A 20,940-nucleotide genomic window follows, 5' to 3' on the forward strand; every position below is an offset into this window, starting at 1 on the left:
CATTTTGACGATGGTGGTGCAGAGCGATGTCTAACACATTGGTCCAAAATCTTCCATAGGTGTTAAAATGGAGTGAGATCTGGTGACTGTGAAGGCCATAGCATTTGATTCACATCATTTTCATACTCATCAAACCATTCAGTGACCCCTCGTGACCTATGGATGGGGGCATTGTCATCCTGGAAGAGACTACTCCCGTCAGGACAGAAATGTTTCAATATAGGATGAAGGTGATCACTCAAAATACCTTTGAATTTTATCTGCACTAGTAATTCCCCATGATGAGACAAGTGGACCCAGACCATGCCAGGAAAAAGACCTACACAACATAATGGATCTGCTTGATCCCCTCACTGTAGGGGTCAAGCATTCAGGCCTATACTGTTCTATGGGTGTACACCACCCATGCACTTGCCCACTTGTCAAGATAATGGTAAAGGATGACTAATCTGGACAGATTACTTCTTTTGTTCTGTGTGACTGAAGTTCCTGGCTACAACCTCTGCCCCAATAATGAATCTCTTTCCAAAGTCACTTAGAACTTTCCTCTTACCATCTTGATCCAAAATCAAGTTCAACTTGCCCTGCTCAGCAATTTATATGTTATATAGCATGATAGCATGTAAACTGCTTAACTGTATCATGCAATACACATGCATGGAAGTACCTACATCCATTATGTTGCTCCATGCATTAATTCACAGTAGCAATTTTAAGAGGAAATTGCAGAGGTAGCTAATACCATTAATTATGGCTGCATTCCAATCATGTTTGAAAGGTTCAGATGCTGGTATTGTGGATCCTGGCTCACAGGCATGGCTAGGGGGACACCTAAACAGAACTGGGCCACCATTAATCTTATTAATTACACCTGCATTTTTCCTTTCACCTATCAATTAACTTCACACAAAATGCAGTCAACAGAAAGAAAACAAAATCAAATCAATATTTGGCATGACCACATTTAGGCTGTTTCAGTGTCTTCTGTCTCTTCATGTGATCCCAGAGTGACTCTGTGATGTTGAGATCAGGGCTCTGTGGGGGCCACACTGTCTGTTGCAGGACTCCTTGTTCTTCTTGTCTCTGGAAATAGTTCTTTATGACTCTGGCTGTATGTTTGGGCTCATTGTCCTACTGCAGAATGAATCAGGGATTGATCAGAATCTAATGAGCTAAAGCGCCTTACAAGCTTTCACAGTACTGTATATTAGGGCATTCTTTCTCTTAAACAGTCATTCCTCCAAACACACACCACAGAAAATCGGAGAAAAAACATAGGTAAGTCAAATAAAGGTCAAACAAATGTCTGTTTTTGTCTGTCACTAGATGTCACTGCATGCCCTTTATTGGGAGGACGACTCAACACTGACAAGTAATGGATCCATTGCACAAAAACGTAGACTGTGGAAATCTTGTTGTAGGAAAGACACATATCCGATCATCAAATATGATGCGACTTATGATCACATTAAGACCTGTCGGATATTGACGCATATGTATTAAATTGTAGACTAATGGGGCGACATATTGCAGATCCATGTATTTATATCTCAAAACACGGCAATTTAAAACAAAGTTAGAACCAAACTACCATCCCTTTATCAATAAGGTACTTATTATAGTACTTATGTTTTGTTGTTCTGTAAATTCTTCAGCAGCCTTTCCCAAAGACTTTGTTTGACGTCAGAATTGAATGCGGTTGGTGATGATCTTATGCTGCCTTCAGTGGTCCTTGTAAGGCCCTGACTCTAAACTCCCAAATTGTGAATATACAGGTTGCGTTGCAGGTAAGCGATTTTAGTCGAACAATAATAACAATATTAATAAAATAGTCAAATTATCACATTTAATCACCTAGTTTGTGATAGATTTAATGGGAAAACATTAGCTTTGTACATTATGCTGTCATACATAGTGTATCTCTTGAACAGTGGAAATTATTTTCGAATATATGCGTGATGTCCTATGATAATCCGGGCCACAATGTGGTTGTGGGAGAAATTGCGACAATTTTTTCAGCACGTGAAGGTAGCATCGCAGCCCGACCGCCTCGGCTGGGAGGATACAACCATTCCGTCTAAGGTTGCCGTTGCCAACGATGCAATTCCTCGTTTTACGGATCAACCCTGGTCACAGGCACCCTCCGAGTGCCGCGAACACCTCGAATAGGCTCTACCATCCTCGTCACCCCTGATATTTGCAATAAGCTTCAGTTGACAGCACCTGAAGGACCTAAGGTACCCGGTGACAACCGGAGTCAGGGCTTTATGTTTACCGAACGGAGGCTGGAAAGGTGAGCTGAGCGAGTCGTGGTAACTTTAGCTTGCTACATGCTACATGCTAGCTACGGCTAGCTGTGTGGTAATCAAAGCAGCACCTTTGTACCTGTATGGTCAGCGCTTTGTTACATGGCCAAAATGTGTTTGGGTAGATATTATTGTCGTTTGGGTCTGTGAATTAGCGGGCAACTTTCTAACTTAAAGACTGTAAGCAGTTAACGTCAGTGAGGCAGATGGCTAATGTTGATCAATCAATGAACAACGCGCTAGCTCCTGGTAACGTCAGGCTAATGTTATTTGGTTGTGCTACCGCTGGGCCCGTTATACAGCCGACTCGTTGACTAGTTTGTTAAACTCTGCTGTGGTAGCAGAAAAGCGGACTGTACGTGAGACTATAAGAAGCCTTTTTTTTTTTTTATAGTTTCAGAAAAGTTTTACGTGGTTCATTGTAGCAGCACGAGGCAGCACATCAGGATATTAGCTAACAGTAGTGCAGCAGCCGTCCTGTCAAAACAACTCCTCTGAATATTCATATATTCATATTGTTTTTGAAACCTTTGTACAGTGCACTTAAAAGAACTTATTTAATTCTCTAATATATCCAAGCGTTATTCTGAACAATGCTTCACGTTGGGTAAGGGAGTGGGCAAGTGCATTAGTCTTGTCAGACGAATATGACAGTGAGGTGAACGTGGGAAATGTTCATTTTTGTTCCATTCAGTTTTATGGTCAACTTTGCCCATGCACTGAAATCAGTGTTGATTGTAACTGCAGTAATTTTTATGTCATTTATGTCATTTAGGAAGCTGGAGCCATGGGTTCCTCCATCAGCCTTCGATGAACTGAACTAAGCTGGACCCACACGACACAGCCAATCAGTCCCTGCCTGCAGTGGGGGCTCCCCTCTCCCCATCGCACTCACCAGCTATGGCAGGCTTCAAGCGGGGCTATGATGGCAAGATTGCTGGTCTGTATGATCTTGACAAGACACTGGGCCGTGGTCACTTTGCCGTTGTCAAGTTGGCACGCCATGTCTTCACTGGAGAGAAAGTGGCAGTAAAGGTGATCGACAAGACTAAGCTGGACACTGTGGCCACAGGTCACCTCTTCCAGGAAGTCCGCTGCATGAAGCTGGTCCAACATCCTAACATTGTGCGCCTGTATGAAGTGATAGACACTCAGACCAAACTTTACCTCATCTTGGAGCTAGGTGATGGAGGGGATATGTTTGACTACATCATGAAACATGAGGAGGGTCTGAATGAAGAGCTGGCTAAGAAGTATTTTGCCCAGATTGTCCATGCTATCTCCTATTGTCATCGGCTGCATGTGGTGCACAGGGACCTTAAGCCAGAGAATGTGGTGTTCTTCGAGAAACAAGGGCTGGTCAAGCTCACTGACTTTGGATTCAGTAACAAGTTTCAGCCGGGAAAAAAGCTGACAACCAGTTGTGGATCTCTGGCATACTCTGCACCAGAAATACTGTTGGGTGATGAGTATGATGCTCCAGCTGTAGGTATGCAAAACATGTAGGCTGATGAATGATGCTAAAGTAATGAAATTAGTCACACTGTTAATTATAAAATGGCAGAGAGTTATAGTGCAGTACTACCAGACAGGATGTAAGCAAGATCTTTGATTCAGACCATTTAGGAAAGTATATTGCTTTCACCCAGGAACTGTAGTCATTTTATCTGTTATGATCCATTGACTGTTTTGATTTGGATGGACCAGGCTTGTGGCCTGCAGCGCCAACTCAGTATCCAGTCCACTTGTTAACTCCCTTACCTCCCAAAGAAAGCCTATCTTTGTGTCAAAACACAGGCCTTTGGCATCAAGCTACAAAGGACGTCTTTATCAAAGTAATTAAAGCCCAGGTTCAGAACAGCAGTGTAATGTGGTTGGCAATGTGGCTAACACCTGTTTCACACATTTTTTTCACACCTTGCTGTAACACCTAGGCTTTTGGTTTGCTCACAGCCTGGACACGTGTTCACCATGGCTTGTCTTGGGTTTAGATAGCTTCAATCCAGAACAGCTATCAGTCATGGGCCAGGGCCCTGTGCAATGCTGAATACTAAGAGCTGGACTTGTTTTAAGTATCAAGCTGTGCATTTTAGCAGGATGCTTGTAACAGCACTTGACACTGATCATTTTGTAGGCTTCCATAGGCAATGTGCTACAAGGCCAGATTTACTAACACTGATGTCCATGGGTGTCCCATTGCACTAAATTAACCGGCTCATTGATTTTCTATGAGGGCTGACAGAGTGCAGACTGACGGATTGTGTGTCCCTCCATGACTGATGTAATATCTTTCACATCAGGGAGCTTCACTGATGGCAAAAAACATGGCACTAGCTCCAGCTCTTAATGAGATGTGCCTACATAAGCTTGTTTTTCAGCCCGTGTGATTGTTCGTGTGCTGCTAATCCTGAAGGAGTCTGAAATCGGTCTCATGACTGCTTATGTGTGTAGAGAATGCTTTCAAAGGCAGTCAACTACGTGTTGTTTGCTTCTCCTTTTTTTGGTCACAGTTTTCACAAACTGAAGAGGTATGGCAGAGGCAATCAGGAAACTGTGGTTACTTTCTGATTGAACTTTACACACAAACCCACACATACTCACTCATTCTAAGAACTTTGATTTGTTATGCGTGACCCTGGACAGTGAACGTAGTAGAATATTGCTCTGCATTACTGACCTGTGCTTTTTGAGCAATTTCTTATAATGAAGGGAGTCCACTACATAAAGCTGGTGCAGCACCCCTATGAAGGCATTGGAAGCTTTACCTCATGTTGGAGCTAGGTATTTGGAGTGACTATCATGAAACATGAAGAGAGTAACTGCATGTGGTGCACAGGGACCTGATTGTCGGGGAACATGGGGTTCTGACAGAAGCCATGACTGGTCAAGCTTACTGACCTGTAATATGAGTTGTGTTATGAACAGCTTTGTAGAACTGGATTTTGAAGTTAAATTTTTCTTGAATGTGAAGTTTAAGTATTTTCATTAACAAGTTTTCATGTAGGGATTAAGATTCCAGGTATGAAATCATAATACTATATGCAAAGAGACATCAAACTATTGTCCCAGGATGAAAGTATTATTAGTACATTGAAATTCCAGGGTATGTTTAAATCCTGTATGCACTGACATCTTTTCTTCATCTATGGTCTTCAACATACTTACAGATTCAAATTTGGACTAACTAGGGGTGGATATCAATTATCAATACTTTTTTGAAGCTCCAAAAAGCTGGCATCAAACATCTGGTCAGATGGTTAATTTTGTTTACTTGTTCTTTGATCAGATAGTTCCTGGTTCAAATCAAAATTTTCACAATTTTAGACTCTTTCATTTAGGCAAAGTTCTCCTCAGGTTGCGTGTGTTTGGACAGCATTTAACGTTTCAGACCCTAAGCTTCTTTTGTTAGATGAAAGCAATTTGTTGGTATTGTAGTAAAACATGCATATAGTATTTTCCTTAAATTGGGATGTTGAAAAATTTATGTTTTGGGTATTGAAACTAATGAATCAGCACTTGTATTGAAAAAAGTATCTAGAATTTAGGTATGTATAGTACTCATATCTTGAAAAATACAGCTGTGGTACATTGTAAGAGCATATACTTGCAATGTTGATTGCTGTTTGATGCCCTGGGACAAAATCCATTGTTTTTCTTTTCTGATTTTACACAGCTCAGTGTCAGTGTGCTATCATTTAGTGTTTTAGTTAAAGGTTTGTCAAAGTAAAAGACCAAATGTGCATTAAAAAAATGATGAAAAATGGTAAAACCAGTGATATTGAGGGCAGTGCTGTCCTCAGCAACATTGTATCTTCATGGACATAATGTAAACATTGGCTACACTGCTCAGCCCAGTGTGTTGTATTACATAGTAATATTCTAATAAAGGCAGGAGTGGCTGAACAAAGTGATATCTAGAATCTACTTGGTCTTCATTGTGAAAGAAAAAAATCATTTTCTTAATTCTTGACAAGCATACCCACGCTGATGCATTGTTTGGCCATCACATAATATTTACTTTTAAATAGTTTATCCTTATAGTAGTCCTACTAAATACTGTGTAGCATTTCCTCTGAAGACCTCGAATCATCATTTATTTTGTGCTATTCTTCCCTGTATTAAACTGTTGTAGTCCATCTACAGATGATGCAGGGAATGTTTATGAATTGAGTTTTGAGTAGCCAGAGCATCAAGTCAAAAGTGTACCCTATGTATGTGTGTTGAGCTGTTATGTAGCTGTATAATATGCCTTTTCCATTCCATGAATTTGTTGTGTACTACCATCTGCACTGGTTGTGCAGTGAGGCTGTTTGCCACCCTGTACTCAGAATTATTGATGGTCACTGTCCATATGCAACTCACTGTACTTTATTGTGCTGAGCAGAGCTGTTTAGTAGGCCTAACAATCTGCGCTCTCTGCGAGGTGGCTTTTGTCTGTGATGTACTTAGAGGCACTGATAGTAATCGCATAGGTACTACTTCTGGCTGTGTTATACAGCCACAGCCCTCTGCAACTGTTGTGTTGAGTGTACTTAGAGCACCCTCTGGTACTGTGCTTTTTGCTGGTTGTCTTCTGTTCATTGCAGTGCAGTTTAGACAAGTGTTGCACGGGCTATTGTGGGGCATGTTCTGCTGTGATCAGAGCAATTAGCTCTGCGTATTTGCTGCCCTAAAAATCAATCTAATGAGATGATAGTGCTTATAAGAAATGTGTTCTCTGTGCATCTTCCAACAATATGCAACTACATTAGGTGCTTCTCATATTAGGGACAGCATACTTTAGAGAGGAAGGACTGGAGCACACTAACACCCATTATGGGTTTGTCTTAAGCATTTGTCCTCTCAGTGTGCTCCAGTCTTTTCTCTCAGCAGGCCTTGGCGTAGGGCTGTTCCTAACGACTAATTTTCCTGTCGATAAAGCGGAAATTTAAATTTAGACTATTATTTATTAATTAAGGACTGACAGGGACAGTTGTAACTTAATGGATTTTTTTGATGGTCCACCGGCCCACTGATGTGGTGGGATTTCCCGTGTTACTCCCGGTGGCCAGTCCCAACTATGAACGACAGGTCCATTGTCAATCTGTTTGAGAGAGACAGAGAAAGAAAGAGAGAGATTGGGGCAAGCAGGAGCTGAGCGAGTCAATGCAGTGCGCACTGTTTGACAGTGAAGCAACGGTGCAAAACACTATGCTAGAGATCTCTATATTATTATGAGAAATGTAATAATTTCAGTTCATTATGAAACTGCAGTGGGACAAATTAGACTGGCAGGCCGCCACAGTCTAGGTAATTAATGGGAAACACTGGGGTAAACAATGTCATATTGGTTTGTCTAGTGTTGCTAACATTAAGCTGTGCTAGCACCAGATAAAAATACTGCCAAACTGCGCTGATTTTACAAGATTTCATCTGTCCCACTTTCCACCTTACTGGTTTACAACATCTGGGCATTAGCACAGGAAGAGGGGGGCTGCCATCTGCCGGGGTTGCAGCCCCAGCTAGTGGCGGGCAGCTGCGTAACATCTTAGACACAACAGCTAACCGGTGTTGTACATGAATAAAATATTAATAATTAGTTTAACTGACTAGTATATCTGGTGCAGACAAGCGAGGGTAGCAACATTTAATCGTTTGGCCATCATCCCTACCATGGCTTCTGCACCATGCGGGCATCAGAAGTTTGTCTTTAGAGAGCAGCTAGAGGGGCTCTTAATTGCAGTCCCGGTTACTGTTTCCTGCTGCCAGTAGATGGGAAGAACAGTTAATCCATGCTATTGGAATGGGCCATTTGGACTGGGCCAGGAGAGGATGAGAGGGAGGCGGGATGCTGCGATTACACAGTCCTGTGTTGACACAGACTGGCTGGCTTTTATTAGAACTCATTCATCTGGTTCACACCACTAGGCCAAAGACCAACTTCCTCATTATCTGTACCATTTTCCACCCAGACAAAATATTTGTACATCTTTCTAGTAAGGATGGGTAAAAGTAATAGTTGATGTGATTATTTTTCGGGTAGAGGCTTTTCGTCATGAATCATGTTTGTCAGCTCAGAATGAAAACTGTATCATATTGTAAGGACACTAGATATACAGTATGTGCATAGTTTTCTATACACCCAGTGGTGCTGGATGGCCAAGACAAGTTCTAAAAACAAATTATTCCCTGTGTAAGCAATTAATCTCCTCTAAATTCTATTGTATTATTACTTGATCTGTAAAGAAATGAATATCACAGTCTTTTTCATCTTTATCTTTTTTTTTATTACATAAAACACTGGTCCTGGAGCATTTTACTTATGTAAATGTTATCTGGTTTAGCTTCAATATTTATAATATTTCTGTCCAGGTTGGTTTCTGTCCCAGTGAATATATCTTATCTCCACTTTGGATTTTGCGTCCTGGATTTGAACTCTGTCGAGCAGCACTGCGATGAAAGTGAACCCTGGTGTGTAACAGTAACCCAGAGCTTACAGTTTATTAATACAACCACTGTGTAAAGTGGAGACTGTATGATTTGTCCCACTTGTGAATGACAAGTGCTCCTGATATTACAAACCAGTCAGGAGAAAAACCTCCTCTTTAACAGTTGGTTATGGACTTTGCACACAAAATGGTGTTCAAATTCACATTGTAGGTTAGATTGTGATTGTTGACTCTCCTGCTCTGACTGCCTTTATTTATCTTTGAGCAGCATTTGATCTGAGCCTGGGGCATTTTCTAATGGCAGACCTGGGGCCTTTTTCAGGAAAAAAAGGTTTAACAAACTCTGAGCCTAACCTTGTACTCTGAGTTGACTAATCCTGAGACGGGAAACTCTGAGTTTTTGGTTCCACGCCAGCTGATCTGAGTTAATTCAGTCAATTCTGAGTTTGTTGACTCTTAGTTAAGTGCGTGTGTGGTGAATGGAAAAAAGCCATCATCAATGGAGCTCCGATACTGTGATTCACCATGGCAATGGGTAAATAAAGAACACTGCCGCCATTTTAATTCAGTGGAGCCAGAAAGATTGACATGTGGCAATGCACATTTATCTTTAAAAATCAACTGCAACAGTGAAAGAGCTTGAGTTGGAGAAAAGAGTCAATAAGTTAATTACACTATTACACTTTGTTAAGCGTCGTCCACTAGACCACATTATTTAGCAGACTTTAATTTCATTAATGGATGATTAAGTGCTGAAATCCTACTGTTTTTTAGATTAAACATTTTTAAAATATATTTATTCGGCAGTAACCTGATGTTAATTAATGGGAAGGTGCTGGTTGCAGCAGATGATGAAAATATAGATCAAACAGATAAAACATAAGTTTAGACTTGGATCAAAGATTGGAACCCCAAAGTGTGACCCAGTAGGCTACTAGCCTAATGATTTTGGTGATTTGCAGTTGAAAAAGTGCATTTTTGGATGTCTATGTTTACATTTGAAAATTTTGCTCAACAGCAGTTAATGACTATATTTCAACATGTTGTAAATTGAAATACAGTAACTAAAATGCTGTTAAAAGAAGTTCAGTCTATATGCAACCTATATTCAAAAACTAATTTTTGCTATATTCAGAGATGTTTTTAATGTGTTTCTTTTCAACCGTACTAGAATCATCTTCAGACAGAAATATCACATAATCTCCAATATTATATGATGACTATGATAGGAATGTCCCATCATTGTGACTGATCACACCATGAGAAGTGATTATTCGTAGATCAGTGTCTTATGTGTCTAAAGGATCACACAGATTGTTTTTTATTTACAGTTATTAAATGTTTCTGTGCAGGGTTCTGTGTCAGTTGTCTTAATGTTCACAGAGTCCCAGTGTTAGACAGACTGACAGTGAATAGATTTTATTCTGAGTTGAGGATGAAGCAACGATATGTAATATCTGGATGTAAGAGATCGCTGTGTCAGTCTCTACATTGATGACTGATAGATCATAAAAGAGGTAAAGTTAGTAAAGATAGGTATTGGGTAACAAACTAATGTTTAATGTGATTTTAATCTTCTCCCAACATAAACTTCTGTAAATTAACATGCTCTGATATGCACTTTGATATCAGCTGTGTGAATGAGGAATGAAGCGCTGTGTCAGACAGCTTCCTCAGGCTTGGCAGGAGGTGAATAGACTGAGAGGAACTCTGGGTTTGTTGAAGAAACCTTGAGAGAGTGGGTTAGATTTACAGACTAAGTAAGGGTCATCTCAGTTTCTGGAATGGAAAACTAAGAGTTTCCCTTCATCTCAGGGTTAACAAAGTCAGAGTTTTCACCAAACCCACTTTCTGGGACAGGGCGCAGGATGGAAAGATGGGCATGTAAAGACACGTTAAAATATACACACGCCAGTACAACAGTTTTCCACTCACTTTTTCTCAATGTGCCCATTAAGGGTGGGCACCCTTCTTATAATCATGCCTCAGTCAATAGGCGCATTTTCTAGCTGATATTTTGACTTGTCATAGTAGAAAAAGCTCAGGTATTACTCATAATCATCTATTCAGATGCTGTTATATTCAGGTGTCCCAAGAGGCCATGAAAGCACAGTGACTTCAGAGAGTATTCAGACCCCCCTTTTTTTTTTAACACTTGAGATTTTGAGTTTTTATTCTTCAGTTGTTCTTGTGCTGGGATCACCAGTTGATATACTGTAGTTCCATTTTTGGAAATCAAATGAATATGGGCAGGTGCACGCTGGTAAGCTCGGAGACTGTTTTCAGTAAAAATATAAAGGTTAAAATGATTTCATATGCTGAAAGTCTATCTTTATATGTTTATATATAATTAATTTATTCTAATAGTGCTACCAGGTAGAGTGCACTTAGTGCACTGTGGCAAGTTTAGTTAATCCAGAGATAATGTGCACGTTTTTTTTCCCCCTGCGACCAATCAGTTGGTTGAAGAGTAGGTACGATTTCAGTCGACCAAGATTTTGTTTGGTTGACTACAGCCCTAGTTTTTGGCCATAATTCAAGAATTCATATGCTAATTAAGACAAGGTTTCACACAAATATCTAATAAGATAAAGTGATGAAGTGATTTATATCAAAAAGGTGAACTTCACTGTGATGTCATATTGTTCTGCAAAAACACTTTTCTGGCCATTATTCAACATCATAACTAAGGAACAGAAGGGGAGATTGTGACCATATTTCTTGCAACTTGACTGGTAGGAGAAGGCATACAGCCCTGAGGTGGTAGTCCCAGTTGTGTTGTAGATTTAATTTTAAATGAAAGATTTCTGTTTTAGATATTTAATAAATTTGAAAAAAATTGTAAAATTTGTCAATTTGTCATTATGGTTTGAGTGAAGAGTGATGGGCAAAAATGGCAAGTTTATTAATTTAAAATTAACTCTATAACATAATAAAGTGTACAAAAAGTGAAGGGGTCTGAATGTTTTCTGAAGTCATTGTAAGTTTGAACACCTCTGCTCCTTCCTACTGTGGCATGTCAAAATGTCTTCTGTGAAAAAGCCCTGTGGTGCTGGTTTTTGAGTAATTGGCGATTTTTTTTTTTTTTTTTTTTTTGATGGGCTAATACTGGTAACTGACTGATACAGTGCATCACTGTTTTTCATAGTTTTTTTTTCATTTAATATTCATGTATTGTGTATCAATGTAGAGCTTGAAGACTCATTTACACAGTGAGTGACTGTGAAGTCTCTCCATATTAACATATTATTGTTTCAAAAATGTTGACTTACTAGTGTGATCCTTATTGAACTAGGCCAATATTACCCCTGGGTCTCCTGCTGTACAGTTACCTTTATTAGTTATCAATTAGTTTTCACCTTCACAGAGGTCAAGCCAGTCTACAGTTAAGCTGTGTAACTGTTTAAAGTGCTGGCACACTGAACTCTTCCAATACTTGCCATACCAAAGATATATAAAAGTCAGTGTATCTAGGGAATAAGGAACCAAGATGAGAAGTAGTTTGTGTTGTTGGTTAAAACTGCTTTTAAGGAAATGGAATAACCTTTTTATGTGCTGCTTTATAAACATTACAACTGGTTAGTTCTGCAGTTGCTCATCTTAGTGTTTGACATCCTGGTTCACAGGATTGCGAATCCTGATCTGGTATGAAGTAGTTGTGTCGCTGTGACTGCCTTAATGACCAGAATGGAATGAGTATGAAATTATGTCTAGAATTTTCTATGAATAGATTGTCCAGTCTTGATTAGGTTGCTAAGAAGTTATGGGTCTATATAGTCTGTTATAGTCTATGCATCTGTGTGTCTGCCACTTAAACTCTGTGAAATGACACTCAGGAAAAGACACCTTGCAGGGAAGCTGAATCTCAAGGGAGAGACGGCTTTGGAGGAGTTTTGCAGGTGAATAAGGATGGAAATATCTGAACATACAGTTAAGTCCATAAGCATTTGGACACAATTTTTGTAATTTTGCCTCTGTACACCAACACAATGGATTTGAAACAAACCCATCAAGATGTGATTGAAGTGTAGACGTTCAGCTTTAATTCAAGGGGTGTGACAAAAATATTACATTAACCGTTTAGGGATTACAGCCATTTTTACAAATAGTCCCTCATTTTCATGGACAGGTGTGGCCTGTTCCCTAGTTATTTCATGACAAATGGACCAGTTAAAAGATCTGGAGTTGATTCAGAGTATTGAATTTGCATTTGGGAGCTGTTCAAGGGAACTCTCAGCATGCCGTCCAAAGAGGTGTCATGCAAATGGAGGAGGCCATCATTAGGCTGAAAAAACAAAACAAACCTATCAGACAGATAGCAGAAACTTTAGGAGTGGCCAAATTAACAATTTGGTAAATTCTTAGAAGAAAGAATGCACTGGCAAGCTCAGCAACACCAAAAGGCCTGGAAAACCAAAGGAGACAACTAGAGTGGATGATTGCAAAATTCTGTCCTTGGTGAGGAAAAACTCCTTCACAACATCTAGCAAAGTCAAGAATGCTCTTGAGGAGGTAGGTGTATCATTGTCAAAGTCTACAATTCATGAATGTAAAATGCAGAGGGTTTACCACAAGGTGCAAACCACTGGTAACTCTCAAGAACAGAAAGACCAGATTAGACTTTGCCAGAAAAAATCTAAAAAACCCTACCCAGTTCTGGAACAAGAATCTTTGGGCAGATGAAACCAAGATTAACGTGTACCAGAAGGATGAGAAGAGAAGAGTATGGAGGAGGAAAGGAACGGCTCATGATCCAATGCATACCAAATCATCTGTCTAACATGGTGGAGGCAGTGTTCTGCCATTGGCATGTATCGCTGCCATTTGAACAGGGTGACTGGTGTTTATTGATGATGTGACTGCTGATAGAAGTAGCAGGATGAATTCTAAAGTGCATAAGGCTATACTATCTGCTCAGATTCAGCCAAATGCTGCAAGACTGATAGTATGGTGTTTCACAGAACAAATGGATAATGGCCCAAACCATACTGCAAAAGCAACCCAAGAGCTTCTCAAGGCAAAGAAATGTAATATTCTTCAATAGCCAATCTTGATGGCTTTGTTTCAAATCCATTGTGGTGGTGTACAGAGGTAAAATTACAAAAATTGTGTCACTGTCCAAATACTTATGGACCTAACTGTATGCTTCTTGTTCTATTTCCATTAGTACCAGTGTTACTAATGACCCCAGGAGTTGGCAGGTCTGGTCTGGTTCTTCATATCAGGGACAACATGAAATTCCCAAGAGAAACAGGAGCTACATGTGAGAATTGCTACTTCTACATTCTATATATAACTTGTGAATCTGTATCGCTTGTATAGCTATAATAGCTAGATGTCCATACTTAATAGAACCTTAGTCTTTCTCTTGCCTCTCTTGCATTAATTTCAAAGCATATGAATGCCGTAAAAGACAGTGGGTAAGCTGATATGTATCTCTATGACTGTGTGTGTGAGAGTGATTTAGAAGGTCAAGGAAGGATAGAGGCCGACTTAAGCATACTGGCTGAGAGAGCAAATGGTCAGCTGTCAGTCAGTTATGGTGGGGATTAGTCAAAGCTAGCTGGGTTCAAGAGATAGAGAGAGAGAGATGGAGAGCAAGAGAGACAGACAGACAGACAGACAGAAACATGGATGGATGGGCTGACAGGTGGCAAAGGATGTGAATTGCACTGAATTTCAAGACATGAGGACATGCTCTTAGTCAAAGGTTCCACTTGTAGACTTAATTTTAGGATGAGAGCCCATATTGCTAACAGTTGAAGCACCCATAACATTGAGTTACTTGGAGGTAAAATCATTTTTTTGTTGAGTGAAAATCCTGGATTTTTCAGTTCTGTCTTTTGATTAAAGATTTTTACATTATATATATTTGAAAATTAATTTAAAAAAAAACCTGGGCTTGAGCAATATCAGCATTTTTAGCCACACTAGTATTGTTGTTCTGGAGATGCCGGTATTGGTCGGTCTGCCACGGAAGTCTAGACTGAAATACTGTATCTTAACAACTATTGGATGAATTGCCATTAAATTTTGTACATGTAGTGTGTGAAACTTTTGATTCCAAAGAATGAATCCTAAGTTCTCTGGTGATCCTCTGTCTTTCCCTCTAGCACCATGAGATTCAAAATTTGGGTTTTGACTGAAATATCTTAATAATATTGGATGGATTGCCATGAAATTTTAATTAATTTTCACCTCATGATGACGTATGATTCATCATGAGGTATGACGTATGATTCCCTGACTTTTCATCTAGCGTCATCATCAGGTCAAAGTTTTCATTTTCCCAATTCTTTGAGTTTTGTCCAAATAATGTGCAAAATGATATCAGTTTTAGCTGTGCTTTGTGTTTAGTCCTCATATGCAAATATTAGCAGGCTAACGCACTAATTTAAGATTGCAGACATCGTAAACATTTTACCTGTAAACATTGTCGTGGTGAGCATGTTCACTTGCTGATACTAGCATTTAGCTCAAAGCACTGCTGTACCTTAGAACAGCCTCACAGAGCTGCTGGCACGGCTGCGGACGCTTTTCATTGGATGGATTGCCATTAAATTTGGTACAGCCATGTTAAATAATTGTTTTGACATTGCAAAAAAAGCAACAAAAATAATTAACAAAAATTAATAATTGGACTACTGGATTAAAAAGTTTTGACACTTACACATCGTTGAATTCATCATGTTACAATTCTAAGCATGCTGTTATTTGTTTGTTTTTGTTTTTTTGTGAAAAAATTGTGAAATTCTTCTAGTTTTTTACACCTGAGAATAGAATTTTAAATATGTTTGGGAGTCTTATGTGGTGCAGGCATTGATAATCTCACCCTTTTATAACCAGCAAAGTGTATTAATCACAACAGTTAATGCCAAATTTTTTTTCGCATACAGCACTGCTGTGTCCCAGCCCAGTGACAGGTTGTTTGACACACCTGCTGTCATGCGGTTACCACAGCATCCCTCAGGTACAGACAGGTGCACTATATTTTTTTTTAGTAAAGTAAGCTGAGAGTTTGGGAACTACCCCAAGCTCATTTTGTAGCTCATTTTCTTCTAGGCCTTTGTGATTCCCAGGTGCAGGGTTTACAGTGGGGACTCATCACTCTGAGGTCAGTAGAGTGCCAATTAGTTTTTTGACTTGAGCTGCAAATTGTGATATGACTGTGGAGGTGGGATTGACACCCTTTGGATTTCTACTTGATAGAACTATAACTACTGTACAGTTTCTTTTTTTTTGCCCTCTTTTATTCTTAGAGCCTACTACGATTCCCAAAGACATATAAGGGACAGTGTATGAGAGGTGGACTCTTGAGGTATCTGAAATGACAGGTAGGTGATAGTGATAGTGATTGTGATAGCCAGACTCTTTGTATTCCTGTGTTTGGACCTAAGCCAGCATTACTGGCAGGTAATTGTCAGTGTAAGGTTAACTTGACTTCAAGAATGCTGCTTAAGTTGTTATAAGTTCAAAATCCATTGCTTCAGCTAACTATTATTTTCATTATCCATTAACCTGCCAATTACTTTTTTATTAGTTGATGAACAGTCACAATTTGCTACAGCCCCAGGTGACGTCATCACATTATTTGTTTTGTCTGACAACTGAACCCAAAAATATTCAGCTTTGCAAGGCAATGAAAAGCAGCAAATTGTCACATTTGACAACCATCAATTGTTTAGCATTTTTGCTTGAGAAGTGACCTAATTGATTATCAGAATAGCTGATCTGATCTGATCTACTTTAAGATATGTTTTTGAAATCGCAACTTTTTTTTGGAGTAGAAGATGGCTCCATCTGTTTTGTTGAGAGTTGACCGCTATAGGTTGCAACTCCACACACCACTCTACCCTTTGTCTCTGAGAGCGCTGAGACTGTTGGCGGGTCGGAGAGGAGCTGGTACCATCTGCTACCAATTGCTGCTGCTTGTCAGCCAAGTTACTGAAGTACACTATATACTGCCTCATCTGACACAGATACTTTTAGTAAATTAATTTGAATTTGTTGTTGATCTAAGTGGGAAAGTGTAGTCTTTAAAAAACAGCATTTTTAGGCTTGTATTAACAGACAGTATTTTTCCACTACCAGCTGAAACGGACATGATGTAGATTTTAAAGTATATTATCACAGCCACATCCTATTAGTACTTTTCTTAATCACTGATTAAATAAGGCCTTACTGACATGTCCCCTTTTAAGATGATAGCTATAAGGGAGAGGAGATGAAGAAAGGAAATGATGTTGGCCTTATTTTGAACCGAAGACAGAGTTGCTTGATTAACTATTACCTCAGTATTATTTCACTGTAGATAAAGGACAGCAAGCAGGAAGGGAAACAGAGGTGATTACGTGTAATTATTCCTTTCAGTGATCCATGACAAATTAGACGTGGTGCTGCTGTGTGCAATGAGGCCCATCATTCTGTATCATCACAGACCACTAGACAGGCCTAGTTGGCTGCTTGGCACGCTAATTGAATGACTGGCTGATATGCAGACTAACATGTTTGTGGGATAATTTAGGCTGGGTAGTTGGATTGGATCTGGTTGTTGCTCTAAAGATGAATATCTGTAAATCTTTTTGACTGCAAGTATTCACTAGCCACACATATTCTTAAACTCATCAATTGAAGTTGATCCTTCTGGAACCACTCCATGTGACAGGTGGCAGGAGAGAATGAAGGAGTTCATCCAGATCAGATCACTTTAAAATCAGATTGAATTTGCTGATAAGATTTATTGGCTTGATAAGTTAAAAATGAGTAGCACTATGAGATAACAAAACAAAATATTATTTTATATTTGCTTAATGTGCTGACAGTGTTGTAAGATGGATTGCCTTTTTTGTTATTCTTGGACATGAGTAATTACAACTTTGTGTTGGTGAAGTACTTTCAGACGTACTGTTTGCCCAGTACTTCTTAATAACAACATACCTGCAAAACAAATGACATTCCGAGTGGCCTCAGCTAGCAAATGTTAGCATGCGTATGTTCAGGAGAAAAAAAATTAAAAGCATGAATCATCCTTAAGCTTGAAAATAACAATATTAATACTTTTTTGCCCCCATTGCCTGCCCTTTTTAGATATGGATTGAGTAAACCACAGTAAAACACATAAGACATCCTAGAGATGCTCCAAACCATGGTTTGAACATCTACAGTTTCATGGTCATTGAGCAACCGTAATCCGTTGATGTGACCAAAAGGTACTAAATAGACCTTAATATTTTATCGCCTGCTGTCTTTGACAAGAATCAATTCTGAACCATAGCTATTAAGTTAACATGATTGAAAAGCTCTAGGCTTGTCTGAAATCACTGCCTATTTATTATACAGTATTGCACTATATATACTATCCACTATTTTATTGAGCGTCTGAAATATGAATGTGAAATTTGTGCACTATTTTTTTAGTACCCTAAAAAATTTGAATGAAAAAGTAGTGTCCATGGCATATACACTACTTTTCCACAGTGCAATGGTTACATTTTGTAGATCTAAAAACTACTGTTGTCTGTTTTGTAGGAAATAGTGAATGAATGAAAGAGGCATGACGCAGTCCCAGGGGTGCTCTGAATCATGGAAACTGAATAGCTATGGTTCCAAGGCAATTGTGTAAACTCAATCTGCTGATTTGGACCATGTGATATGGTCGAAAGCTTTTCAGAACAGCTACTAAATCGACCTTGAGTTTGGACTTTTTTGTCAACACTGTCATACCATTTGAAATGCAGGGCTTTGACAATTTTAGTGCTAGTACTAATAAAAGCTGCAGTAAAGTCCTTAAAACTATTAATTATAGTATTTCTCCGTGCTTATGTGGTCCTGTTCCTTCAGCAGTGTCCCCTGTTATTGGTACTCTGGTTGCTTCATTTCAAGCTGCTCGGGGATTCATTGGAGCAAAATGCCTGAATGCAGAGTAGGAGAGGACAAGATGCCAAGATACAAATCCCATAGTCGCTAATTAAAGTATCATGGTGCTACTGTAATACAGAGAGGAGGAGAGTATGTCCAGTAGATAGAAGATGTATGTGTGTGTATTCAGGGGAACGGTGATTGGGAAGAGGAGGACAAGACAGTGAGAACATGGTGGGCATGACAGGCAATTTTAGGAAGAGGAGTGAGGAAAAATGGAGTGGTGTTTAAAGGTTGAGTACAGTACCACCATTGAGGAGATACTCACATTGACTATGGAGAAAATGGGGTTGAAGAATGGGAAGGAGACAGATAGCAGGTGTGAAGGGTGAGAAGATGATAGTACAAGAAGCCAGAACAATAGTTGGAGAAGAAGAACTGATGAATGCAAGTGGATTGAGACAATTGATTGTAGAGAAAGACAAAGATATAAAAGCACAGAAATCAAAAATGATCATAATTAGGGTTGAGTAGAGGAGGGGGGAGGGAAGAAAGGGAGGATAGAGGAAAGAGGGCCTGGGTTCTTCCCTTCCTGTTTCCTCAAAGAGCATTGTTTTTTGCTGAGGCCAAGATGGGAATACAGACAAAAAATTGTGTATTTTTATAACATATTATTTTCATAGTTTTCGATTTTATACAAGCAGCTTGCATTGCTGAGTGCTTGCATTGCTAGTGGGAAGATGAATTCAAGCTTCTTCCATTTGTAAATCATTTGGGAACATAGCACTTACAAATGTAAATGTGAAATATAATTGTAGGTTTACATGCCTGAGTTTCCCAGGCTGTGTGAGACAGAAAGACTGTCTACAAATATTGATGTGTAGGGCTGCCATGGTATTGTGGGCCAGTTTGTATGTGTTGACAGATTTGTCAGAGGGCCTGACAGAGGCACATTTCATTCTCTAGTTTGAGATGGGGAGCTAGTGTTGCTATGGTAACAGATGCTGTGAATTTGAGAAAGGGAGGTACACGGTACTACTCATGCAGTCCCTAAGGGGTCTCTGCCTCTAGCCACCACCCCTCTCCATCACTGGCTCTGGTCAAACTTGGGCACATAATTACAAATGCAGATTAATGCAAGAGACAATGTTGAACATACACAAATTACTTAATAGCACAAAGTAATAGATAAACATCACCTGAGTATTATTAAGAGTAGTTGTGCTAAAGCCTTGAGATTATAGCTTAAAGACAATGCACAGTTAGGTACATAAATATTTGGGCAGTGACATAATTTTCTTGAATTTGAAACAAAGCATTCAAGATGTGATTGGGGTGTAGAATTGTGTAGACTTTCGGCTTTAATTCAGCTTCAATTCGTTTTAACAAAAATATCAAATTAACTGCTAAGAAATTACAGCCAATTTTATACATAATCCCTCATTTTCAGAGGCTCGAAAGTAATTGGACAAACTAACATAATTATAAAGATAAGGATTATTTTTAATACTTGGACGAAAATCCTTTGCAGTTAATGACTGCCTGAAGTCTGGAACGGACACAAGGATGGCTTGTGCGACATAGGCGGTTGTCTAGGATGCAGAAAGTCAGGGGGTCAACGCAAGAGTGGAATATGCCACTAACATAATTTTATTAATCATGGTTACACTAACAACATTATCGACTAAAACAACCTTTTAATAATAATAATAAATATACTGTGCTCCCTAAACTGCCAGTCACAAGTTGGCAACACGATGGAATAAATTATTTCATAATGAAAAGGTCCGAACCTTCAGGTGTGAAAGGATGAAAACGGAGAAAAGAGGAGGAGGAAAAGACAGCCCAACATAGAGGTGTCGTTTTACATTAAAATTAAATGCCATTTTGTTTGTAAATGTTTCATTTGTAGTAGCTAGCTAGCTAAATAGCAATAAAACTAATGATACATAATGATGCTACGATAGTTGCTAGACTCAGATACAGACTGAAGGATAAGAACCGAATGGCAAGCCAGCAGTGGTTGAAGAAGTATTCAGATCCTTCACTTAAGTAAAAGTACCAATACAGCAATGTAAAAATACTCCATTACAAGTCCTGTTATTTCAGAAGTTCTGCATGACAAATCCTACTTTATTTAAGTACATTAGCAGCAAAATGTAGTTAAAGTACTGGTTTGGTCCCTCCAACTGATATATTATATATGACATTAGATGATTAATACTGAAGCAAATCTGTTTTCAGTTTTTTGAATTCTAATCTAATCTTTGATTTTAGTGAGATATTTGATCATTTGTGCATTTATTGAAATAAAACCATGTTAGAAGTGTAGAGGGAAACATCACTAT

General features: G+C 39.1%; 1 protein-coding gene across 1 annotated transcript in view; it reads left to right on the forward strand.

The window, feature by feature from the left end:
• Positions 1–2,041: 2,041 nt before the first annotated feature.
• snrka (SNF related kinase a) overlaps positions 2,042–20,940 on the forward strand; it is a 65,654-nt gene continuing 46,755 nt past the window's right edge. Inside the window, exons 1-2 of the mRNA XM_040117135.1 lie at positions 2,042–2,293; positions 3,082–3,795. Of these exons, the coding sequence (XP_039973069.1) occupies positions 3,207–3,795 (589 nt within the window). The 5' untranslated portion in view covers positions 2,042–2,293; positions 3,082–3,206. The remainder of the gene's footprint in view (positions 2,294–3,081; positions 3,796–20,940) is intronic.

Source organism: Xiphias gladius, chromosome 22 (genome assembly GCF_016859285.1).
Source record: "Xiphias gladius isolate SHS-SW01 ecotype Sanya breed wild chromosome 22, ASM1685928v1, whole genome shotgun sequence".
Taxonomy (NCBI): Eukaryota; Metazoa; Chordata; class Actinopteri; order Istiophoriformes; family Xiphiidae; genus Xiphias; species Xiphias gladius.